Source organism: Nerophis ophidion, linkage group LG10 (assembly GCF_033978795.1).
Source record: "Nerophis ophidion isolate RoL-2023_Sa linkage group LG10, RoL_Noph_v1.0, whole genome shotgun sequence".
NCBI lineage: Eukaryota > Metazoa > Chordata > Actinopteri > Syngnathiformes > Syngnathidae > Nerophis > Nerophis ophidion.
Window position 1 is genome coordinate 13,195,029 of NC_084620.1, and position 26,272 is coordinate 13,221,300.

At 41.5% G+C, this 26,272-nt stretch overlaps 2 protein-coding genes across 2 annotated transcripts in view; both read left to right on the forward strand.

The window, feature by feature from the left end:
- Positions 1 to 13: 13 nt before the first annotated feature.
- acadvl (acyl-CoA dehydrogenase very long chain) lies at positions 14 to 17,569 on the forward strand. The gene is made up of 21 exons (XM_061912470.1): positions 14 to 173; positions 390 to 477; positions 551 to 614; positions 3,274 to 3,345; positions 3,421 to 3,493; positions 3,571 to 3,635; positions 3,728 to 3,862; positions 3,937 to 4,081; positions 8,609 to 8,738; positions 8,818 to 8,943; positions 9,029 to 9,227; positions 12,047 to 12,151; positions 12,223 to 12,309; positions 13,078 to 13,140; positions 14,557 to 14,658; positions 14,742 to 14,839; positions 14,907 to 14,979; positions 15,061 to 15,133; positions 15,218 to 15,290; positions 15,371 to 15,446; positions 16,712 to 17,569. Exons 2-21 carry the CDS (start codon positions 404 to 406, stop codon positions 16,847 to 16,849), a joined length of 1,971 nt encoding a protein of 656 aa, XP_061768454.1. The 5' UTR covers positions 14 to 173; positions 390 to 403; the 3' UTR covers positions 16,850 to 17,569.
- Positions 17,570 to 18,612: 1,043 nt separating this feature from the next.
- dnah2 (dynein, axonemal, heavy chain 2) overlaps positions 18,613 to 26,272 on the forward strand; it is a 50,410-nt gene continuing 42,750 nt past the window's right edge. Inside the window, exons 1-14 of the mRNA XM_061913521.1 lie at positions 18,613 to 18,661; positions 21,022 to 21,245; positions 21,327 to 21,491; positions 21,676 to 21,904; positions 21,986 to 22,096; positions 22,171 to 22,406; positions 22,584 to 22,775; positions 23,600 to 23,757; positions 23,839 to 23,926; positions 24,014 to 24,219; positions 25,293 to 25,422; positions 25,552 to 25,734; positions 25,812 to 26,020; positions 26,103 to 26,249. Coding sequence (XP_061769505.1) covers positions 18,613 to 18,661; positions 21,022 to 21,245; positions 21,327 to 21,491; positions 21,676 to 21,904; positions 21,986 to 22,096; positions 22,171 to 22,406; positions 22,584 to 22,775; positions 23,600 to 23,757; positions 23,839 to 23,926; positions 24,014 to 24,219; positions 25,293 to 25,422; positions 25,552 to 25,734; positions 25,812 to 26,020; positions 26,103 to 26,249 — 2,327 coding nt within the window. The remainder of the gene's footprint in view (positions 18,662 to 21,021; positions 21,246 to 21,326; positions 21,492 to 21,675; positions 21,905 to 21,985; positions 22,097 to 22,170; positions 22,407 to 22,583; positions 22,776 to 23,599; positions 23,758 to 23,838; positions 23,927 to 24,013; positions 24,220 to 25,292; positions 25,423 to 25,551; positions 25,735 to 25,811; positions 26,021 to 26,102; positions 26,250 to 26,272) is intronic.

The window sequence follows — 26,272 nt, forward strand, 5'->3', positions numbered from 1 at the left end:
CATCTTGGAAGCATTTTTGTAGTTGCAGCGTCACACTAGACACTACATATCCCAAGCTCCACTGCGATCAATCATCCGGGTAACCTAGTTGTGGGAAGGACGGAAAAACTGACATTTTATGCAAGGTCTGCTTCTGATCCGACTTAACGACATATAACACACCCTACACATAGGTAAGTGATATAACTATGATATTATCGAATGAGATTAAGCATAAAGAAATTTACTGAACCTTTTTGTAAAGTACAAGAAACAGTCGTCACGTAACGTTAGCCTGTGTCAACACTAAGCTAACTTAGCGAAGCCAGTTTACTCCGGCTTAATTGTTTTAGTCTTATCCAAATTACTTTTTCATACAGCTTAATTTGTTATATGTTGTCTCTCTTTAGCCCACCGTTAAATCATGCTGCTTCTGAAAGTCGGACAGTCAGCTGCATTTTGTGGTGCCGTTCTTAGGGTCACACACGGGCTGAATGGGTTTGTAACACTTTATTGCATTGTCTTTATCAATTATTACTTTAACATTTTCATATCACGAACTTGTCTTTAGGGCACAGCGTCAGGCAGTCGTCGCTGTGAAAAATACACGTCTTTATGCAAGTCAAGCAGCACAGGTACGTCGAGGTAACACTGCATATACTGTCAGGTGGGCATTTATTTGAGTGACTTTCTAGTTGAAACATTTCTGGCAATGTCAGTGATTTGGTGTTAGTGGTGATACAACATGCCCCCCCATTCTGGGATAAGTAGAGGAAAGTTCATTAGTCACGTGACCCACTTCTAAAGGTGACACTGCAGCTGTCTTGATACAACTCATACAGGAAGTTAACGGTAGAAACACCAAACAAATGCAGCTGTAAAATTCTGCTGTCACAAACCCTGTTGTATCTAGAAAAAAAGTATATAACTAAAACTGCTGCAAATGGCAAAAACGTGCAAAACTCCCAAGAACGATAGAGAGAAATACTGCAGGTTGAAGGAACCATAAGGGTTTGCCAAAATACCTAGGGGCATCATACTATAAAAAAAAGTTGACCAAAAAAACAGGCAATTTTCTTTGGAGTAATCTGCTTATATATTTAAAAACAAACTGCCTTAACCAGTTAACCGAGCAAACTTCTGTGTTCCGTGAGTATTTCTCTCATGCTATTTTGGGGGTTTATGTGTGTTTTTGGCAGTTGCAACATTTTTGTTCTTCTTTTCATCTTACAGTATGTAAGTAATAACAGACGTTGTGATGCGCAGCATTTTCCCGTTGCCCTTTTGGGTGTTCTGTATCATTTTTGTGATAGGATTTTGCTGCATTTCTGCCCCTGTTGGCTAAACCTGGGCTGACAACACATTTTGCTCGATGATATATTGACCTACAAATTATTGCAGATACTCCATATTATTGCCATACATTTTTTGGAGACCAAATTAACCACTAATGTAATAATACATAATAAACTTAAATGTTTAGTACATTTTAAGATTGTAATTGAAATGTAAACGTTTAAATCGCCAAGATAGCTCCATCCATCCATCTTCTTCCGCTTATCCGAGGTCTGGTCGCGGGGGCAGCAGCCTAAGCAGGGAAGCCCAGACTTCCTTCTCCCCAGCCACTTCGTCCAGCTCTTCCCGGGGGATCCCAAGGCGTTCCCAGGCCAGCTGGGAGACATAGTCTTCCCAACGTGTCCTGGGTCTTCTCCGTGGCCTCTTACTGGTTGGACGTGCCCTAAACACCTCCCTAGGGAGGCGTTTGGGTGGCATCCTGACCAGATGCCCGAATCACCTCATCTGGCTCTTCTCGATGTGGAGGAGCAGCAGCAGCTTTGCTTTGAGCTCCTCCCGGATGACAGAGCTTCTCACCCTATCTCTAGAAGAGAACCCCACCACCCAACGTAGAAAACTCATTTCGGCCGCTTGTACCCGTGATCTTGTTTTTCCGGTCATGACCCAAAGCTCATGACTATAGGTGAGGATGGCAACGTAGATTGACCGGTAAATTGAGAGCTTTGCCTTCCGGCTCAGCTCCTTCTTCACCACAACGGATCGATACGTCCGCATTACTGAAGAAGCCGCACCGATTTGCCTGTCGATCTCACGATCCACTCTTCCCCCACTCATGAAAAAGAGTCCTAGGTACTTGAACTCCTTCACTTGAGGCAGGATCTCCTCCCCAACCCGGAGATGGCACTCCACCCTTTTCCGGGCGAGAACCATGGAGTCGGACTTGGAAGTGCTGATTCTCATTCCGGTCGCTTCACACTCGGCTGCGAACCGATCCAGTTAGAGCTGAAGATCCCGGCCATATGAAGCCATCAGGACCACATCATCTGCAAAAAGCAGAGACCTAATCCTGCAGCCACCAAACCGGAACCCCTCAACCCGTTGACTGCGCCTAGAAATTCTGTCCATAAAAGTTATGAACAGAGTGGGTGCCAAGATAATTTATACCGACTAACAATAAAATATACTTTGTTAGCAACATTTTGCTATAAAATAAAAATCACAACTATAAGTAATAACATGTTAAGGAATGGTTTGGGGGCCCTCAAATATGCACAACAGAAACAATAAATAAAATGGCTAAATAAAGTATTGACAAATTTACACTTAAATTTTGAACATGTAGGCCGAGGTGTAATTGTACATTACTTTAAAGACAATTAAAGGTAGGACCTTTTTAAACAAACGCACAGAGTAAGAAATGTAAACACAGTATTAGCAGATGTATTAACAGGTTATATGAAAAAAAAAAAGACAAGTCTGGCAGACTCCTAGTGAGGAACGCCAACATGACAAATATATTTTGAATGTTTGCAGCGCTTTTGGAAATGCTAGTTTTTCAACAGTGTTTAATGGCAGCTTGTCTTTGGTGATTAATTAAGCCACGCTGGCTGAGCGCACACTATTTTGCAGTGTTTGGTTTGCACTCACCTTGTACACCAAACGCGAACTCAGTGTGGACTGTCTGGTGGTTGTTTTAATTGGCCGTGCAGGTTTGTTGTTTTGGCCAAACTGGCTCATTTGTGTTAATAGGCTCATATTGTTCCAAAGTTTCAAACTGAAATATTACCACACTGGCGGAGTGGCCTTTGGTTTTGTGGTCATTTTGCCCATGTTCGCTAGTACATTTGTTGGTGACCGGCCCGGGCTCGCTGCACCAAGAGTCGAAGCCGCTTAATGAAGGACAAGAGAATTCAGAATGTACAACAGCATTATACAAGTATAACCCGTGTACTTTGTTATTCTCCTGCTGAAGTGAGCAAATCTCTTGTTCTACCGCAGGCGGTGTTAGAGAAGCCGGCGGCAGTCGGCACTGATGCTGCCAGTGTGGTGGACAAGACAAAGGCTGCAACTGTATGTTGCTGTCCAAATTGTCACTTTGTTGAGTGAAGTCAGGTTGTTAAGGTTCTTCCACTTAATGTTTCGCAGGAGTCCAAATCTTTTGCCGTCAATATTTTCAAAGGTCAGATTGTCACATCTCAAGTGTTTCCTTTTCCCTCAGGTAGTGTACATATTTAATTGAGAAGCTATTTAAGTGGAGACTACTTTAATTAATCAATTATCTTTTGTTTTTATTAGTCCTGAATGAAGAACAGGAGCAGTTTCTTCGGGAGCTTGTGGGACCCGTCTGCAAATTTTTTGAGGTGGAAGCAAAACAATTTGAGCTTTTTTGTCGTCCGTTTTCTGATTTTTATTGGGCTTTAATTGTCAGCTGTTTCTTTTTCTTCCTCTACAGGAGGTGAATGATCCTGCCAAGAATGACATGTTGGAGAAAGTGGAGGACCACACCATGACGGGCCTGAAAGAGATGGGCGCTTTTGGCCTTCAGGTGCCTGCTGACCTGGGTGGCCTTGGTCTCACCAACACTCAGGTGTGTCTACTTGGTAATGACCCTATGTGGATAACATCTACACAGTTACTGAGAACCTGGCCCATTTTCCTCAGTATGCCCGTCTTGTGGAGATTGTCGGCACTCACGATCTTGGTGTTGGCATTACGCTTGGTGCCCACCAGTCTATCGGCTTCAAGGGCATTCTGCTTTTTGGGAATGCAGCACAGAAGGAGAAATACCTGCCAAAACTTGCATCAGGTAATCTTGTACTTTTAGTACCGACTATATACAGCTCTTTTACTTTGTGTCGATTGATATTTGTATATATCCACCCATTATTTTACATTCATTAGCGCTAGCTTGCTGTTAGCGGTTAGCTATTGTATTCTCCTGCAGTGTATTTTTTTTTTTTGTTGTTGTTTTTTCAACATGTCGTATTGTTAATGTAGATGCCCGGATCTGCTGTACAGAATTGCTTTACAAAAATAGATGTGTGGGATACTTCTCTTGTTGCCATATTTGTATTTCACTTTATTAAATGGATATATTTAATGATTGGAGCAGCCGGACTGTAGCAAGAGGAATCTATCCATCTATCTTCTACTGCTTGTCCCTCTCGGATAGAAAGAAGAAAAAAAAGAGAGGGGGCTGTATAGCTCGGTTGGTAGAGTGGCCGTGCCAGCAACTTGAGGGTTCCAGGTTCGATCCCCGCTTCCGCCATCCTAGTCACTGCCGTTGTGTCCTTGGGCAAGAAACTTTACTCAACTGCTCCCAGTGCCACCCACACTGGTTTAAATCGCACTTAGATATTGGGTTTCACTTTGTAAAGTGCTTTGAGTCACTAGAGAAACAGCACTATATAAATATAATTCACTTCACACTTCAATTGCAGAGGCAATAGGGGATAAGACCGAGACAACAATAAAAGCAAAAAATATGTATCGGGAGCCCCCGCCCCCACCTCAACCCCCAACGAGCCTGCACCCAGACGACATTGGGCGTGGCACAGTGCGAGGGTAGGCCTGGGCTGTCATCTGACAACCTAGCCAACATGACGATGAACGAAAACAAAGCCGGCAAGTCCGCCAGCCCCGAAAACCACGACGCGCATGCACCGCAACGGACCGCATTAGCGGTCACCCCCTTACATCAAATATTTTTATGTGTCTTGTCATGGTTGCCACTGGTAATTTGTGACGTTAGGTGAATCTGGGACAAAGGCCACAATTAAAACCATTTTAAATGTGGCACTAGAGAGCTAAAGTTTAGTTTGTGGTCATGACAGCTAAAATATTGGATTTTTCGCTGGACAGGACGTGCTTGTAAAAATTGATAAGTTTTCATGTGAACAAAGTGGGAAAATAATAATAATAATAAACAAAGTCATTTCAATGGGGCCATCGCAGCTTTTTGCTGCTCGGGCCCCAAATATGCTTTCACAGTTTTAAGTTCATACAGATGTTGATAAAGTGGTTACTGCAAACTCGATCGTGTTATTGACACGGCTCCACTCGATGAGAGCAAGAGGCTTATCACAGTAGCAACCTTTCTTTGTGTTTTTTAAACAATATATGTCTGACATTATTTTCCCGGATAACTGGATAAACTGCAGACAAATGTAGTAAAACGGGGTGGCATGGCATAGTCTGTATAGCGGCCATGCCAGAAACCTGAGGGTTGCAGGTTTGCTCCTCGCTTCTTGACATTCAAATCGCTGCCGTTGTGTCCTTGTGCAGGACACTTCACCCTTGCCCCCAGTGCCGCTCAAAAAGGTGTATGAATCATAGGTGGTGGTCGAAGGGGCCATAGCCGCAAACTGGCAGCCACGCTTCAGTCAGTCTACCCCAGGGCAGCTGTGGCTATTAAAGTAGTTTACCACTACCAGGTGTGAATGAATGATGGGTTCTCACTTCTCTGTAAAGCGTTTCGAGTGTTTAGAAAAGTGCCATATTAATGTAATCTATTATTATTATTATTATTATTATTGAGATGAATAGTCTCCCTTCCTGACTGTGAAGAGTATGTGGTTGACCTATGGCGTCACCCTAGCCATTTGCGGATCCTTACAACTTGTATGAACTGATGTCCGCTGTAAAATTGGCATATATTACAAATATTACGTCTCTAATGCCTATGCTGATGTTAAAAAGCAGACATCACCAATAAATGATCTTGGATTGCACTACAAACTTGACGCTATTACCAAAAAGGTATCTGAGACGATGCAGGTCGGACGTAATGAAAAACCGGTGAAAGAGTTTTCAGACGAAAATTATGAAAACAAAACTTTTGAACGTCTTAAAATGAATCCAAAAGGCTTTGTAGATTGATGGCAGAAGTTTTAAATCCAAAGGAAAAAACTTCCGTGCCCCGACTGATATCCAGAGGAAGGGTTGCTATTGGACTATCTTGCCAGTTGTGTGCACCCCCCCACCCCCTCGAGAGATCTGGTTCCCAATAGCGTATTCCAGGTGTGTTATTCCGACTTTTCAAACACCGAACTAGATCGGATTAAGTTGTTTCCATGGGCTGTAGGACGCTTATTTAGAGCCAAACTATTTGACAAGTCGGACTAACTTAGTGCATGGACATGTACTGATTGAAACATTTACATCTCAACCAGAAACAGCGGCAGCTTTGCACAGAGTAGGTGTGGTTGTGGGGGCGGCATAGCTCGGTTGGTAGAGTGGCCGTGCCAGCAACTTGAGGGTTGCAGGTTCGATTCCCGCTTGTGCCATCCTAGTTACTGCCGTTGTGTCCTTGGGCAAGACACTTTAACCCACCTGCTCCCAGTGCCACCCACACTGGTTTAAATGTAACTTAGATATTGGGTGTCACTATGTAAAGCGCTTTGTGTCACTTGAGAAAAGCGCTATATAAATATAATTCACTTCACTTCACTCTGCTCTGACGAGATTGGAATAGGCTTCATTGTTATGGCACTCAAAGTGCAACAAAATGTGTTTTCAGTACAAACTGTCTAAGAGCAGACATTCAGTAGACAAATGACCGCCTGTGAGGAGAGGCTCACAGCAGCACTGCTTGTACGTTAAGGACATTAGAGTCTTACGCGCTTTCATGTCCCCTAACATCCCAAAAATTGCTGGATTTGTGGCTTGTCACTGTTGAGAAAAAAAGTGACTAAGGAGTCAGATTGTAGATTTAGCGAGAAAGTCGCTAAATTGACGACACTGCACTGAAATTTGTCTGTATGTCTGATAAATTAAGATGCAAAAACCCGCTTTACTTTGCTTCTGATTGGTTTACATTGCGGGCTTCACGGTGGAAGAGGGGTTAGTGCGTCTGCCTCACAATACGAAGGTCCTGAGTAGTCTGGGGTTCAATCCCGGGCTTGGATTCTTTCTGTGTGGAGTTTGCATGTCCTCCCCGTGAATGCGTGGGTTCCCTCCGGGTACTCCGGCTTCCTCCCACCTCCAAAGACATGCACGTGGGGATAGGTTGATTGGCAACACTAAATTGGCCCTAGTGTGTGAGTGTGAGTGTGAATGTTGTCTGTCTATCTGTGTTGGCCTTGCGATGAGATAGCGACTTGTCCAGGGTGTACACCGCCTTCCGCCGAATTGTTGCTGAGATAGGCACCAGCACCCCCCGCGACCCCAAAGGGAATAAGCAGTAGAAAATGGATGGATGGATGGTTTACATTGCGTAGTGCCTTCCGTGGTTGGCTCGAGTTAGGCACAATGATTTATGGATTGGTCTTTGATTGGTTCTTTTCGTAAGTATCAGAATTACTTAAACCACGGCAGGCTGCGAGGAAACCTAATATTATTCTTATTTCATAATATTATGAAAAAATAAATACAGAGAAGTAAAGGTGCAAAATTTAAGTGTGAGAAATGTCAAATGTGGTGTGAGAAAGGGTTACATTTCGTGACTCTCAGGCTTGGTAGCTCTGAGCTCGGTCTTAAGCACAGTGAACAGTAGTAGATGCTGTGATTACCTTGCAGAGTTGTGGCGAAAATAGAGCTGGAAGTCTTTCAAATCAGTGTCCTCTTGTCTTGCCAATTGGTAGGTCTGCTACCATTAGTATCCTTAGCTCCCTCATTGCCGGCTTGAGTGTCTTGATGCCGGCACAACGGGTGATTGCTCGGCTTAGTCGTGCTGCCGCGACTTTATCGCTGCTTTACAAACGGCCGTATATTTATCCAACTGACTATTAAAAAAAAAATTATATCCCAATGTTTACCACACTTTAGATTTAATATTCAGGGGTGCATTGTTTGTAAAACCCTTTCAGTTCAGCAGGGCTGACTGCTATGTTGCTCTGTCTGTGTGTCGCAAAGGAGAATGCTACTCAGAAGTCTCGCAAGATTTAAGCGGCCATATTTTGTATCAGATCTATAATCAACCGTATAATGACTTGACAGATGGACATCGACTTTTCTATACTACATATAGATCATTTCTGAGGCTGGCCAAACAATGTATTCGTAATTGTAAAGTTAAAATTGGTTATCGATTTGTACCGATGAATTTTTACTATGTGCGTGGGCGCCATAGCTCCTTCCCTTGGCTGATTAATGATATCCACTATGCCTCACTTAAGGGCCAGGGTATGTAAGGAAGTTTGTTGTGTAAAAAGGCAGCGTTGTTTTGGTGGTGCTCAAATAGTCCATATTTAAAAATAGAACATGTTTAAATCTAAATCTACTTCACAATTTTGGGGGGACTTTTTAATTGCGCAGTACGAACAGCAATTTTGTATATTTACTTGAAACATAATTTAGACGAAAGACATTAGTAACTTTTGATGTGTATGTGCAGGTGAGCACATTGCTGCCTTTTGCCTGACGGAACCAGCCAGTGGCTCTGATGCTGCCTCCATCAAAACCACAGCTGTTCAGTCCCCCTGCGGAAAGTATTTTACTCTCAGTGGCAGCAAGATCTGGATTAGGTGAGACCACATGTCTGACATTGCATATTCACAATTTTAAAAAATATATTCTCACTTTTATGACATTTTGCTTTGGCAGCAATGGAGGTCTGGCTGAGATCTTCACGGTGTTTGCCAAGACGGCAATGAAGGATCCTAAGACTGGTCAGATGAAGGACAAGATCACAGCCTTAATTGTGGAGAAGAGCTTCGGTGGTGTGACACAGTGAGACTTTCCCCTGACTGTTGGTCACCAAAGTTGTGTGACGAGAGTTGATTTTTGCTTTTTTCCCCTCCTTCCTAATTTTCAGTGGGCCACCAGAGAAGAAGATGGGCATCAAGGCCTCCAACACGGCCGAGGTTTATTTCGACAATGTTCGCGTACCGGCAGACTGTGTGCTGGGCGAGATTGGTGGTGGTTTCAAGGTTGCTATGAACATCCTCAACAATGGCAGATTTGGCATGGCGGCCGCTCTTTCTGGCACCATGAAAGGAGCAATCAATCAAGCTGTAAGTAGACTGGAAATCACTCTATTATAAACAGGTTAGCAAATGTATTCATACATACCAGATATAAAATGAGCTGAGCAAATTTGAATGTTATCCACATTATTCACATCCAAATTCTGTTTAAGGCTTGCAAGCCATATTTGCCCTTTTTCTTTTTAGACAATCGCTCTGTCTGCACTCTGTTTTTTCACAACTTTGTGAAAATACAGTAGTAGTACTGTAGATGTTTTTATCTGTTTGCTCAATTCTGACAGTCGCTAAAACACTGCAAAAGTTAACAATTGAACTTTATCAGAGATGCTACTAGTCCCTTTCACAAACAATATGTTGTGTTTTCTTCTACTATTGCTGTCGTTGTTGTTTCTTGAAAACACTTGATATGAAGCACATTGTACCTTTTGCAAGAATACAGTTCAATGGCAAATCTGGTAGGTTTGCTAATGTTTTACAATTAGTTTACTATAGAGAATTTTCTATAGTATTTGGTTTAACCATTGTGTTTTCTAATGTGAAATAGCAGTGAGTTAATTCATAAACATAAAATTAATTCTGGGCTGGCCCTCTGATTTTCCTTTGTCTTGGTATTTTTTTTGTCCGTATGGGTATCAATTGGTCTTAAGTTAAATTCATTATGGTTTTAAAGTACTACATTTGACTTGTTGAAACCTGCAGAGACTCTGAAGCGTTCTACTACTTTCTTTAACATCCAGAAAGAAATTGTCAGCCAGCTTGAAACATGTCGCCTATAAGCTTTCTGAAGGAACGCAGAATTGATTTTATTTAAATGTTTGAAATATTTCAGGGTTCCTCAAAAGGAAAGTTTGCAATGTATAAAATCCATAAATAAGTACAAAGTAGAGTAACTTCAGAGTTATTGTGATGTAGAGAAATCCCATGTTTTTACCAATTTTCCCAGGAGATTTCCCATACTTTGAAATGCAAAAGGCGAATCTTTCAAGCATTTGTTTTAATTATCTTTAAAATTGTTAAAAGAAAGATGTGTATTGTTGTCTCTCATGATTGTGAACAATAGGCAAAATTCCCCCCAAAAAGTGCAGGTCCCCTTAAAATTAGAGATTAAACACAATTTGAGTTTTTGTGTTGAGTCTTCACAATGAACTTACAGCCAAACTAAGCACACAAAGGAAAATACATTAATATACATATGATGTGCACATACTTGCAGGAATCGTATTAAATCAACAATACAGTTTGTTATCAACTGAAAAAAGCAATACATTTTATATAGGTTGAAGGTTTGCTCTAATGCAACAATGGACCAGCTCTTTGACAGGTTAATGAAAATTAGCAGAGCAAACTTGTCCAAACATTTATCAAATTAGATTTAACACAAGAAAATTGACATTTAAGAGCATTTGAATTTCTATTTACAGGCATATATTCACCAAACTTTACAGAAAAAAATACTGACCGCTAACTTTGTACTCCTCAGTACGTCTCCTTCTTCTGCAGCAACACACGCTAGCTGTGTTTGCGTGAAGCCTGTTGTTCAAACCTCAAACTCTTAATTTAAAAACAAATAACATAGTCAATATGTTTTGTGGAACATGATTGCAGGAGATGGGAGCACATATATCACCTGGAAGGTGAAGTGTTACTGTATCGCAAAATTTTCAGAGAGAAAAATATATATATTTTCAATTTTTACTCCTGGTTGCCTTAAACTTAAATGCATACATTGGAAACACTGCATATGTGGTCTGTGATTGACTGGTGGTCCAGTTTGTACATCACTTATCGACTAAAGCCAGCTGGGATAACCTCTGGCAGACCTGCAAACTCATCTGCATTCTGTGGGAGACTCCTGGATATTGTCTTTGTCTGAAACGTCCCAATTGACGTTAAAAAAAATCTCCAGAATTGTGATGTTTTCGTGTTGATGTAAGATATTGTTTCAAAGAACCAAAATAACGGCAACAAACTTCTTCTTAGCATGAAGCCATCTTCTCAACCTTCTCCACATACCCTTTCCTTGCTTGCTCATCAAATCCCCTGTAAGGACTCAGCCTGTACTTATTCACGGTCTCATAGACAGTTGAAAATGATAAAACTCTAGGACTGTGGTTCTTAACCTGGGTTTGATCGAACCCTAGGGGTTTGATCGAACCCTAGGGGTTTGATCGAACCCTAGGGGTTCGATGAGTTGTCCTCAGGGGTTCGACGGAGCCTCCGCCGCGTAGGTCAAGACACACCCGACTAATCGTGTAAATAAAAACTTCTCCCTATCGGCTTAATGTATATGGCAACAGTAGAAGTCAGACTGATTTGCATGTGTGTAAGTTGTTGTGAGTTCATGCAATGTGTTGATTTTGTTCTTTGAACAAGGTGATGTTGATGCACGGTTCATTTTGTGCACCAGTAAAAAAAAAACATAACTGTCTTGAATTTGAAACAAAAAACATTTTATTTTTTACTAATGAAGGTTTCGGCGAATGCGCATATGAAACTGGTGGGGTTCGGTATCTCCAACAAGGTTAAGAACCACTGCTCTAGGGGCTGGAGGAATCTTCCAGATTGCAAACATCAAATGTTGGCTGCTCTGCAAGGGATATAGAAAATAGATGGATCGATGGATGGATAGGTTTTGTTTTAGATATTAGAGTCAACATTTCAGATTGTTGTCCTTTTATTGTGCCTTATTGCTCTTTTTCCCCATTTTTGCTGTTTTATTTATCCAATGTGCCTCTAATAAAACTAAGCTGTAGCTCGTATATGGTTCCCTGGCCAGACTTTGGACACCCCTACATCATATGAATGTATTTAATGGTTGAGGGTTTCTTTTTTTTCCTTTTCATCAGGTGGACCATGCAACGAACAGGACCCAGTTTGGCAACAAGATCCACACTTATGGGACCATACAAGAAAAGCTTGCTCGTATGACCATGCTGCACTACGTCACAGAGGTTGGTAGACGTTTAGCATCATTGCTTTAAATCGGCTAAATCGCTGACATGCTGTCATGTGGTTTCTGCAGTCTCTGGCCTACATGATCAGTGGAAACATGGACAGCGGAGCAACTGAATTCCAGATTGAAGCTGCTATCAGCAAGATATTTGCCTCTGTGAGAAGCTTTCCATGAACATGTCATAACCCTGGATTTCCACTGAATGCTTAATGGCCGCAGGACGACTTGACCACGGGAGCGCGCTGTTTTCTGACGTCCGGTTGTCCTCACCGCCGTTCTGTTGCGGCTCTTTCGTGCAGCAAAATAACGCTGCCTTTTACGAGGTTTTGTGAATCCACACATACTCTCGTGTTAAGGAAAGTTGTAATGAAGTGAACCACAAAGTTTGTGTCCTTCCAGAGGAGCAGAAGCAAGTACTTTTGGTCCTGATTTGATAAACCGCTTTTTTTTTTGCAGCAAGCAACAATACAACAGTAACATCTTTGACAAGTTAATTTCATTAGGACCTTTCAAAGTGTAAAATACAATCCGCCTTGAAGACTGAGTATATCATTTTGAAAGTAAACCGGATAATTTATTTTATTTTTGTGCCTAACTTCCTGTCCAACACTTGCAGATTTTAGCTAAATAGAACGGGTTTGTTGCAAAAATAGCTCTGCGTATATCTAGCGCTGATATGCGGAACTTCAACGGAATACCAGCTCAATCTAATCAACAGTCTCCCCACCGCCCGCTTTCATCACCGACACGAAGTGGTGGAAACTGACATGTTGACTTGAATAAAAACGGAAAGAGTATGGTGCCGTGCGTGTGCCGGTTCGTGCCAATTTCGTGTGTGCCAGTCCGTGGCAATTTCGCATTCAGTGTAAATCCGGGGTAATAGGTTTGTATGGCAGGTGCTCATTCGCATCTTATTGTTAACAGGAAGCCGCTTGGACTGTGACTGACGAGTGCATTCAGGTCATGGGTGGCATGGGCTACATGAAGGTAAGAGATAATTTCAGTTGTAGTATGGTCAACTTTATCATCATCATTATTGCTAAGCTTCAACATAAATTCTGTCTAACGACACAGCAATACTAGTCAGTGGCCTAATGGTTAGAGTGTCCGCCCTGAGATCGGTAGGTTGTGAGTTCAAACCCCGGCCAAGTCATACCAAAGACAAAAATGGGACCCATTACCTCCCTGCTTGGCACTCAGAATCAAGGGTTGGAATTGCTATCCACTGCTTCCCTCACCTCCTAGGAGGTGATCAAGGGTGATGGGTCAAATGCAGAGAATAATTGCACGCGTGCGTGCGTGTGTGTGAGACAATCATTGGCACTTTAACTTTATCTTTTTAAAGTGTGATCACAGAGGCTGCTTGTCAATTGCAAAATAAGCTTTGAAATAAAAGAACAGCAGTATTGGCAATGATTCTCCACCCATTTTTATTTTCTTAAAAAAAATAGTTTGACCTGGGAATGAAGATTTGATCATTTACAAAAGCCTTATTGGCTCTGTAGTCCAGTGATTATTTCCTTTGGGTAGACTGATTAGATTAAGCACTGCCGCCACCTAGCTCCATGTTTGCATTATGTTTTAACATGAATATGACAGTGTCGACACATCTTTTCATACATTTCTACCGCTTGTACTGCGGTAATCTCCCCTATTGCTTGTGATCCTCCGGGATGTCCTGACCCACTATTTGAGAATAATTGCTGTGATCACCATTGCAGCTCTGTTAAACAGTCAATATATTGCAACGTTTGTGGAATGTTGTTGAGGCAGGACGACCATGCACTAATGAGGCTTTTATTGCCGTCTACAAAAAAACACTGTCTACCTTTACAGCAAGAAGCACTCCACACGTCATTGCAGTTTACGCGGCTGAGCAACTTACCCTATCTCTTGCGCCGGGTATAACTACATTGCAGGAAATGCCCCTGTAGACAATCACTCAATCACAGCTCAGAACTATACAATACTACCGTCGTTACAATATTTTAAAAGCACAAGATCAAAATAAAAATATGCACAAATGGAAGAAAACAATGTTAAAAATCTGCCTGAGGTTGAATAATCTCTTATTGGCCTCCTGTCTCTGACCAAAGTCACAAGTAAATGTGCAAGCAATGGTTATTTTATCTCTGAACAACTGTCTATGTTGGCCCCACTCAGGTGTCGAGATAAGCTTTTAAATAATGTTTCTAAAAATAAACCACACTGCACCCGTCTTATCATTTCCAGGCTCTACATACAATGGAAAACATTCACAGTCAGAAAATATGTTTGGGCCATCAAGAGTTTTTTTTTTTTTTCTGCAAGCATTTAAAGGGCACATATATGCTAACCTGTACACGTTAATGCTGCACATGACTATCGTTCTCCAAGTGAACTAGTACACATGGTCTTCCACAGGACTCTGGAATAGAGCGAGTGATGAGAGATCTGAGAATTTTCCGCATCTTCGAGGGTACCAATGACATCCTCAGACTTTTTGTGGCCCTCAATGGCTTCCAGGTGGATATTATGGATAATAGAGTATTTTTTTTTTGGAGAGACTGCATGACTCACCTTTGACACATATTTTTTCTGCTCCTCAGAATGCTGGCAACCAGTTGAAGAGCTTGCAAAAAGCAATGAAGAACCCACTCAGTAATGCTGGGCTCCTGGCAGAAGAGCTCACCAAGAGAGCTAAAAGGTAACCTTTCAGTGCTCTGTTGTGATTCGCGACCAGAATAAAACTGATACACCTCTTGCTTTTTTAGGAAAGCAGGCTTAAGTACAGGCTTGACACTTCAAGGGACCGTCCATCCGGAGCTGGCTCATAGTGGTGAACTGGTGTGTTAATCAGTCTTAATTACTTCTGCCACAAAAAGTGATTTCATTAACTTTTTATTTTTGTTTGCCTCTTTCACACAGGCCGTAAAAGCTGTTGAACAATTTGGCATTGCCATCGAGGAGCTTCTTATCAAACATGGCAAGAAGATTATTGGTGAGTGTGTGAAAGAACATATCCCACACATTGCTCAGCAGATTTGTGAAAATGGGGAGAATAAACAGTATGTTCCTGTTGCAGATGAGCAGTTTGTATTGCAGAGAGTTGCCGACTGCGCAATTGACATTTACACCATGGTTGTTGTCCTCGCGAGGTAGAGAAACATTCTTCTTGTCCATGTGTGTCCACATACTGTATATCTGCAAAGCCTGGTGTGATTGTTGTCCTCCACAGGGCTTCACGTTCACTTAGTCAGGGCCTGCCTTCAGCCCAACATGAGAAGGTTTTGTGCGAGACCTGGTGTGTAGAGGTGAGATGTGCTCCAAAATGCACACTAACCTAAAGGCCTACTGAAATGAGATTTTCTTATTTAAACGGGGATAGCGCATCCATTCTATGTGTCATACTTGATCATTTCGCAATATTGCCATATTTTTGCTGAAAGGATTTAGTAGAGAACATCGACGATAAAGGTCACAACTTTTGGTCGCTAATAAAAAAGCCTTGCCTTTACCGGAAGTCGCAGACGATGACGTCACCCGTGTGAGGGCTCCTAACATCCTCACATTGTTTATAATGGGAGCCTCCAACAAATAGAGCTATTCGGACAGAGAAAACGACAATTTCCCCATTAATTTGAGCGCGGATGAAAGAGTTTTAGCTGAGGATATTGATAGCGAAGGACTAGGCAAAAAAAAAAAAAAAGGCAATTGCATTGTGAGCGATCCAGATGTTTTTAGACACATTTACTAGGAGAATTCTGGGAAATCCCTTATCTTTCTATTATGTTGCTAGTGTTTTAGTGAGATTAAATAGTACCTGATAGTCGGAGGGGTGTGTCCACGGGTGTCTTGACGCCAGTCTCTGAGGGAATTAGTCACGGCAGCAGCAGCACAACAGAAGTTCCGCTGATCTCCGGTAAGAGGCTACTTTTTACCACAATTTTCTCACCGAAACCTGCCGGTTGACAAGTGGTCGGGATCCATGTTCGCTTGACCGCTCTGATCCATAGTAAAGCTTCACCTCCGGGAATTTTAAACAAGGAAACACCGTGTGTTTGTGTGGCTAAAGGCTAAAGCTTCCCACCTCCATCTTTCTACTTTGACTTCTCCATTATTAATTGAACAAATTGCAAAAGATTCAGCAACACAGATGTCGAGAATACTGTGTAATTAAGCGATGAGAAGAGACTACTTTTAGCCGCTAGTGGTGCTGCGCGAATATGTCCCCTCCAACTCTAGACGTCACGCGCCCGTGTAATCATACGCGTCATCATTCCGCGACGTTTTCAACAAGAAACTCCGCGGGAAATTTAAAATTGTAATTTAGTAAACCTAACCGGCCGTATTGGCATGTATCTAATTTGAATATTTCATTATTGATATATAAACTATCAGACTGCGTGGTCGGTAGTTGTGGGTTTCAATAGGCCTTTTAACACACAACAAATGTCCTCAAGATAAGCTTGTATGTTGGAAGATTTGATGTAAAATGATCAAAACTAATTATTTCCTTCATTGCCTGCATGCTAATTAGAAATCTTCATAACATTTGTCTCTTTTTTTTTTCTTTCAGAGCCATGATAGGCTCATGCGGAACATCAAGGCGCTGCGCTCCAACCAGTCCAGGCATCTCTTCAAGAACTTGCAGGCCATTTCCACGGCTGTGGTGGAGAACGGTGGAACGGTGGCACCTCACCCGCTGGGTTTCTAAAAGCTTTTTTCCAATTAAGTCTATTTCTTTCATACCTGGTTCTCAAAGCTGCACATCATGATCCTCGTGGCCGTGACACACGGTCGTACATTTGAAGTGGTCACGAGTTTCTTCTGTGTATTCATGTGCCTGCTCAGCCTAGGTTGTTGAATGTCATAGTTTGAATCCTGGAGATGAACTTTTAAGCTGTTCAAAACAAAACAATTAAGGCCGCCAAACAAAAAACATGATCACCTCATCTCAGAGCCGACGATGAGCAAATGTCTTCATGATGTGGAGATTTACAGCCTTCCTGAAATTTTGTGCCGAACACTATTTAACTTGTTGAAAGGGACGGAAGTGTCCTTTTACAGCATATATATTGAGGGGATTTTTCTTTGTACTGTAATATGCATTTAAAATGGAGTGAAATTCTGGTAGGACTATTCATGTTTTCAGTGCCTGTGTTGCGTGTGCAATGCCAGTGTCAGTTGCTAAGTCTTTGCATTATGGAACATACGACCACACAGATGCAGCCTCAGGTTGGACAGCACTGGAAACCTGTAATTATCTCATCTTCTATGACAACAAAACTCAAAAACAAAGGAAAAAAGTAAGTCTGCACTGTGAAGGTGGTACAGTGATTTGTTGCATCATTTAGCTGCTAGGGAAGGTTTTTAATGTTTGTATTCTAATTGTTTTGCAGTTGACACATCCATTAATAAAGTTATATCACTTCTGCGCAATGTTGCTTTTTTTTTTATTTGTAAATTTATATATAGTTTAGCTAGTCAAATTATTTTGTTTGTCGTTTTATATTAAGTCTTTGTGTACAATAGTCACTGCTTTGAAATACACTTTGTATTATCGTACTTCTCTCATGCTGTTGGGTTGTTTAAAATTCTCAGTTTAAAAGTGCCACTTTCAATTTTTTTTTAGATAATCTGTCTGTTATTTTTAGATTGTAAACTTGCATTACAGTATACCATGGGTGTCCAAAATTGTGCTCGTGGCACATTCCAAAAACACAATAAAGCAAAAATATTTTTTGTTAAAAAGAAAAAATCTAGACATATGAGTAAAGGTTGTAAAAGTATTTTATTATAAAGAAAAGTAATGTCATTTCAGAATCTTAAAGTTTAGTGAATATACATATATTTTTTGTTTTGACCTCATCCATTACCATGAATTGATTAACGTGGATCCCAACTTAAACAAGTTGAAAAACGTATTCGGGTGTTACCATTTAGTAGTCAATTGTACGGAATATGTACTGTACTGTGCAATATACTAATAAATGTTTCACTCACTCAATCCGGTGACGTCACGTTATGACGTCCCTGTTGTCATAAGTGAGGTGTTCACGTAAACCCACAAACTACAGTTAATTAGTAGAAAGTGTCCATTTTCCAGTTTCGACTGTTTGTTGCTAGTATATTTTGGAGTGGAAGGTGGTGAATATTTAAAAGTTTCTCTAAATGTGTGTAGAAAGCCAAGTGTTTTTACCAAATGTAAAGGCGTAATTTGTTTTTCTACGCCACAAATGATCAAACGCCATTTCATTAATAGTGTCGGACCGGTGTTCATGTCTCGCCGTGTTTAGAATGGTCGCCTTGGTGACGGGTACTTTATCCACACGGCGCTAAAAAAACAAAACCGTTTAGCTCCCGCTTATATGAGAGTTTGAAGCGCCTTTTTAAAACTCTGAATTCACTACTCAACTCAGACATGTTGCTGTTTTTGTTTTCGAATTGAAAACCCTGGATAAACGTAAATGCTGAAAGATGGAGTCGCAAAGCCAGGAAACCATAGAAAAAACTGAGGACGAGGAAGGTGACTATTCTGGTTAGTACACCAACTATTACCTCACTGCAAGTGCCCACAGTTTTGTGTATTATTAATGGTGTTTATTTATTAAATGTTAGGGTGTTGACACTTTTAGTCTGGTTCTTGTCTGGACAAAAATGTAAAAAATATTCTGGGTGGTCATTCAGGAGGTGTTACAAAAAAGATCAGTTAGAATAATACATCATGTTGGATATAGAGAACATACAGACCCTTTATTTATTGACTCACAAATTCAACGATTTGGTGTATTTGCAAACAGCTAAAATGATGTACAAAGCAAATAACCTGGTACCCAAGAATGTGCAACAGTTTTTCTCAACAAAAGAGGAGAAATATAACCTTAGAGGAAAATAATTTAAAACATTTGTATGCTCATACAACGCTTAAAACCTTTATGTGGAATTCAAATATGGAATGGCTGAACCAAAGAAATCAAACAATGTGCCAATATGATTCAGTTTAAGAGACTGTTCAAACTACTAGTGTTCACAAAGTACACAGAACAAGAATTTTGATGAACATCTTGAACCCTATTTTTTTCATTGAGACAGATTATGTATTTTTACTGAAATTACCAAATTTCAAAGCTCCACAATTCCCACATTTCTCAAACGATTCAAACGATTGCAACGCCAACCAATTCAGCTCATTCAGGACAGTAATTTTTCAAAATTCCAGAAATTCTCAATTTACCAGGAAATTGCCATCAAAATGAATGGGATATTTTTCAAAGTTCTACAATTCCCACATTTCTTGACCGATTCAATGAGTTCTAACACCAATCGGTTCAGCTCATGAATTTGATTACAGGGTGCCATCTTGGAAGTGTGAAAACTCTTCTAATAATAGCGTGCACGCTAACGGTTTATTCTAGTATTTTACAAACCTTGTTTCCATATGAGTTGGAAAATTGTGTTAGATGTAAATATAAACGGAATACAATGATTTGCAAATCCTTTTCAACCCATATTCAATTGAATAAATGATAAATGGGTTGTAGTTGTATAGCGCTTTTCTACCTTCAAGGTACTCAAAGCGCTTTGACACTACTTCCACATTTACCCATTCACACACATTCACACACTGATGGCGGGAGCTGCCATGCAAGGCGCTAACCAGCACCCATCAGGAGCAAGGGTGAAGTGTCTTGCTCAGGACACAACAGACGTGATGAGGTTGGTACTAGGTGGGGATTGAACCAGGGACCCTCGGGTTGCGCAAGGCCACTCTACTACTGCGCCACGCCGTTTCTATGGTATGTTATTTGTTTATTATTTATTTGTTCACTGTTATGTTATAGATAACAAGGATTTAGGATAAAATTGCTATGGTAGGAAAAGGGGTAGGACTAAATAAGTTCAGCTTTTTCCTATTCCTTTTTGAAAGTGCTGTAATGAAACAACTGGAAATATGTGATGAATGTGAAGTGAAGTGAATTATATTTATATAGCGCTTTTTCTCTTGTGACTCAAAGCGCTTTACATAGTGAAACCCAATATCTAAGTTACATTACAACCTGTGTGGGTGGGCACTGGGAGCAGGTGGGTAAAGTGTCTTGCCCAAGGATACAACGGCAGTGACTAGAATGGCGGAAGCGGGGATCGAACCTGGAACCCTGAAGTTGTTCGCACGGCCACTCTACCAACCGAGCTATACCGCCCCACAATGACATTGTATTAAATGCATGTTCTAAAATAAATTGAAACTAAACTGAACTGAACTTTTGTACTTTTATCAGCGGGCAAAAATGTTGAGCATATATGCATAAAGTCACACCTCGATTGGACGGCCATTTAAAATAACATGACTTCTTTTGGATCACTCACTTATAGAACAATTTGTTTCTATGGCAGATATTTACCTACCGATATAAGAAAGTATATCAATGAAATAATGACGTCAAAATGGTTCATGCATGTTCTTCAAGAACGCAGCATTTCTGACGACTTACCCAAACAACAATAAGCAAGAGTGCAAGTACAGTCTCTTTAAATGCCCAACGACCTTTCACTATTTATTTACATTTCTGGGCTGACATTTCAGTCTTATTTCTTCATGAATTTCACACATTAATGCCTTGTTATGGTCATATTTGGTGATTGTCTCTCATAGTGTGTGTACACCGGTCATTTTGGTCCAGTGAATTTGGATTTTTGGCCATTTGGAGAGAGACAGAGAGAGCACGGCAGACTCATCAAAATCAATCAATGTCAACACAAACCTTTGTTAAAGTGACCACCTAGTATGTTTTTATTATTTATTTTTGGTCTTGACCAGATTAAATGTGTAAACAGGTCCTCAAAATGACAATACTACCCTTGTGTGTTGTCTTCTGACTACCTTAGTTACCACAGAGGATAAGGAAGACACTAACACTAACACTAACACTAACGACAAGAGTGAAGACCTCATCACTGAGGACACCAATGATGACAACATAGATGACCCCATTGACGATGATGAAAACAAAAATGAAACATCTGAGGACCATACAGACAATAAGGCAGAAGAAAAGACTGAAGAAGACATCTTTCTTGAGTACCAAGAATCCCTCAAGATCATTCGTCGGGTAAAATGTTGCTATTTTTCATATCTGCTTCCAAACAAAACCCTCACATATATCTTTTCGTGCTGCCTTTCACACTCACAGAAGTTCATCCGTTGTGTCGACATTTCTGATATCACCCAAGATATGTGGCTGGAAGACCATGAGAATGTTCTAGATAACTTCATTGAGGACACATCGATCTCCACTTTGGTGGTCTACGTGGACACAGACATGACACTAAAGGTGGACTATTCCCTTCCATCACAGGTATTGTGTATTTCCTCCACTTTGATTGGTAACTATCACCAGGATACTAGATCTGAGTCAAAGAATTGCTTAAACTTACCAACTTCCCTATTTGGTTGAGGACCCATGTCCCTGATCTGTTATCGTAAGATGCACCAGACAATATGGTTGACTTTGCCCTCCAAGTAATGAACTTCCATGTCAGGTGGTGAAGGAGCTGTTCTATTTTATGCGCGAGCCCGGAGCCATTATCACTGCGGAGAGCTTCTACTTAGAGGTGGAATATGGGAATGTGCAGGGCGACCCCACTGAGAGCCTGCTTCACTTCCTGACCAGCTTACATACAGACGACATCGACATCAGTAGTGACTGGGAGAAGGGCATCAAAGACAACTACATCAACGGCATGCACAATTACCTGGCCATCCTCACAGGTGAGGATGCCCTGAGCTTGATTTGTTGTCATTACTACATAATCAGGAGTGTGTAATGTTTTCCATGTCATGTTTGAACAGAGACTGTTTGTGAGAAGGATGGCAAGACAGTGTTGTACATTCCAATGGAAGGCCTGGTTGACAGCGCTGAAGAGGGCAGCAAGGACAGTCATCTGGTGCAGAGGATGGAATGTAAGTCTGTCTAAACATTGAATAAACATTCATTGGAGCACAGCTGTATCTACAATTACTCTCCACATTTTTAGCTGTCTTGATCCATTGGACAGACCGGATCAAGGAGCTGTTGAACGTCCAAGAAACCACTGTGAGCGACAGCAGTGGTCCGCTGCAGGAGATAATGTATTGGGAGCGCCACTCAGGCAAGCTGATGGACATGAGTCAACAGCTGCAGAAGACCGGCATCAAGCACATTCAGCAAATGCTTGAGCTGGCCAACTCGCTTTATGTCAAGCGCTTCGGCAAACTCGTCGAGGAAATGCAGGTGAAGGCAGCTTTTATTTAACGAGAAAATTATGGAAAATGTCAACAAATGACCTTGGTACTTCCTCGTCAGTCCCCAACCCTCTTACATACAGTAAAATAATGGAAATGTAAAACATAACCGCCTGTTTACAGTAGTACTCATTATCATTGTTTCTTTGTTGTGTTGCCCACACAGAATTCCTCCATGGAGGCACAGTCCAATGTGCGATTCCTGTCCTTATTGGTGGACCCCTGTAAAGAACTGTCTCAAGTTAAAATAAGTGAACTTGCTCCAAAGCTGAAGCACATTGTCAGTCTAATTCGTATCATCTGGATCAACTCCACCCATTACAACACCAATGAGCGCATCACAGGCCTCTTTATTAAGGTAGAGTTATACTTTGGGATGGGCTATGAGAAGAAGCCAGACTATGTGAATAAAACCTACGCAACCATGCACAGGTAGAATATCTCCACATGCACAATGCATCCTGGCACACCATCTCTACACAAAAATGGTCCAATGGAAAACTGACCCCCATAATTACTAACTAAGCAAGAAGAAGAATGTAATAACCAAGAGGCCAACATCCGCATAATTAGGTCTCAAAATTGTGGTTACTCATGCCGTTATTGTTTTCAATGGGTAATCTGACTAATTAAATAAAAAATTATATAAAAATGTTACAACAGTAGGATACAGAGACTGACACTCCTCTTCACGTCAACAGCAGTGCTCAGTTCCAAGTTCCACACTCATGCGAAGGTGCATTCATGGACATCAAGTAAAACTCGTGTTTTTATGACTGAAATACAGCCGCGACTTCAACGTCATTGATGTAAATGTAAAGCAAGAACATACATGTGAAGTGTACATTATGTCACAGCTGTCACGACTGCTCAACTGCTACACATTTTTTGGGAAGGAAGAATCTGCCGCTGTTCTTCTAGCCCTCCTTTGGACTCATCCAGCATATAGGTATAGCATACTGGTCTGGTAGAAGGCATCACAGGACCTCTGTGCTGTTCTTACTGTACCTGTTTAAAATCTGGGCATTGAGAGACATGATGCTCTCTTTTCGGGCTCTGTAGAAGTTCACAAGTAGGTTAAAGGAAATAAGCTTCAAGAAGAGACCAGTTTCAGCTTCATAAAATAACATAAATAATTTATATTATGTATATTAAAACTTCTAATTTGCTGCTGGCTTGCAGACAAGTTACGAGATCATCCGCCTGTGCATCAAGAGTATCTCTCTGGAAAGGATCTTTGAGGGCTTTGTAATCTCCAGCAAGCAAGACCTAATTGACTGCATCCAGTGCTGTGAGACCTGGAAGAGCATCTACACACGTGCTGTCGAGGTGCACCACGAGTAAGAGAAATTGGCAATGTATGACAGATGTTTTGCTTTCAGATGGAATTGTTCCATACACTCCCTTTTTTCCCCTTTCAGACAATCTAAAAAAGGCTGGCTCCTGGACCAAACAAACATTTTCGTCCCGGTTGATGCGTGCATTCAGAGGTTTAAAGACTTGATTGAGGTGCACACGTTCGACCCATCTGAAACTGGATAGTACCAATTGTATGTTGTGCACAGTACCAAAGATGATGTTTGGTTTTCATTCTAGGTGTGTGACACACAACAGCAGTTTGCCCGCTGGGATGACGGCACCCAGAGACCGCTGCCGTGCTTTAGTGGCTATCAGGGGCCCGAGCTCACTCTCTCCCTTGTTAAGATAGAGGCCAAGTTCCAGCACGGCCTCGAAACCCTGCGCTCTGTTGACCAACGCATCCTGGAGGTGGAGAACACTACATGGCACATTGAGTTCAACAGGTGTGTCCACAATTTTTATAAATGTGCAGCATAACAACACTTGTTGTTTTGTTAACACCCTTTATACAACTGCCACATATTATGGCAACTGTCCCACTTGACAGCCAAACCTTATAGGGACAGTAAGACATTACCAGAACCCATACGTACACGTTATGAACATCACACTTGAATCCCCCAAAGGAATAAACAACCGGAACCCCACATCCAATAACATAGTCCCCATGCCAGCCCAGGGGGGCCATTTGCTCGCTGAGGGGCCCCCTAGCTATGGCATGTTGTCACCCGCGGGACACACCCTTGGCCCAACTGGCCACTAGAAAACGGCCGGACCTGGAGCACAGCCTACTACAGCTGTATCTCAGTGCAGGAAATTGCTACCGGGTCTCATCTCCCAAAAGTTGTGGAGCTAAACTGCTGATTCGCCATGTACTGTATGGCTCCAACCAGTAGGTTGTCAAGTTATTTCGGGTTGAGGCTGACCCCACCCACAAATAGCCCAGCTGAACTCTGTCTAAAACACCAGATCTGCCCTTCCTCTGGCTTGTGAGCCCTCTATCCAAGTTCCGGCCTACTGTGGAGCTGGCTACATTTAAGCAGCGGCGGGTCCAGCCCTCAAGGAGTCCAGTGGTTGCCTCAGTTCTCTTACAATCATTAGCAGCACTAATGACTCCATAGTGGTGGTATTTGGATCAGAATGGTGGAACGGGGTTTCATTCAGACTTTCCACACCATATTGTTCTCAGGTTGAAACAGGATGCACCTGAGCTCACTTTTGAGCTTCATGGCAAAGGCTGTGAATACTTATGTACATTGGATTTCTTAGTTGTTGTTTTTTTTTTCTAAGTTTGCAAAATCTTAAAACATTTTTTTCACATTTTCATAATGTGTGTATTATTTTGAGGACAAAAATAAATGTATACCATTTGGTCTAAGGCTGTAACATAAAATGTGGAAAAAGTGAAGCGTTGTTAATACTTTTCTGATGTACTCTATTTTAATTGTAAAATTATGGCAAAATAAGATAGAAAGCATGATGCAATTACAATAATAACATTAAATAAATTTTATAGGTTCCGTGCATTTCTCAAAGATCTTGATATAATGCTGCAGAACCTGATCACCTCTGTGTTCAAGACTGTCAACTCATTGGAGGAAGGACTTCGGCTGGTGGACATTTTCAAGCCCATCTCTGCCCGAAAGGTGTTTTGTTTGTTTTTTTGCACTACTACAACCATCCTCAGTGGTCTTGATCTTTCTGGAGATGGTTTTAGTGATATGTGATCAATAAATACTTCACTCAACTGCTGACCTAATTCTGCCTTGTCATAGTCTATTGGGAGCAAAATAGATGAGATGGTGGAAGAAATATACACCATCTTCAAGAAGGAGAACAATAGGCTCACCAAACATATTTCTCCAGAGACACTGTCCATCCCTGACTATATGCCACATTTGGCGGGCCAGGCCCACAGAGCAAGGGCCCTAAAATTCCATTTAGAAAGCCAAATGGAAGTGAGTATGTCTGCTGTACACTACAAATGACTTTAACCATTCTATATTGATGACTTCTCTCTGCTCTTCCACATCAGATGCTGAAGAAGATCCCCATCATGCCTGAGTCTCACAGCTGCAGGCAGGTTTTGGTAAACTACAATCAAAGCATTCGCACTCTGGATGACATGGTGACGCAGAGGTTTGCTGAGTGGCGCCAAGGCTTGGAGCTGCAGTATGTCAAGAAGTTGGAGCGGCCCCTCCTGCTGCATAGCAAGGACAGCAGGATTGAGGTCAACTTTGACAAGTGAGCATTGTAAATACTATTTATTGCTGTTTTCCACTGTGCTCTGCTGAGTCCCATTCTTTTTTGTGTTTTTCCCCCTCAGCAACTTGTTGAATCTGTTTGCGGAGATCAAGTCCTGGAGTCAGCAAAATTTTGAGATCCCAGGATTTGTATCTGAGATTTACCAGGATCGGGAAGATCTCCGATGCCTTAGGGAGAGAGCACTGCACCTCGCGCGGGACTATAACAGGTCAGTAGACACAAATCTGGACT

Bases quoted from the DNA above. Each gene is read 5' to 3' on its own strand.
- acadvl (XM_061912470.1), top strand. From the start codon at position 404: ATGCTGCTTCTGAAAGTCGGACAGTCAGCTGCATTTTGTGGTGCCGTT. The intron at 3,636-3,727 runs GTGGAAGCAAAA...CTTCCTCTACAG, and splicing joins CCGTCTGCAAATTTTTTGAG to GAGGTGAATGATCCTGCCAA. The intron at 12,310-13,077 runs GTGAGAAGCTTT...TATTGTTAACAG, and splicing joins TCAGCAAGATATTTGCCTCT to GAAGCCGCTTGGACTGTGAC.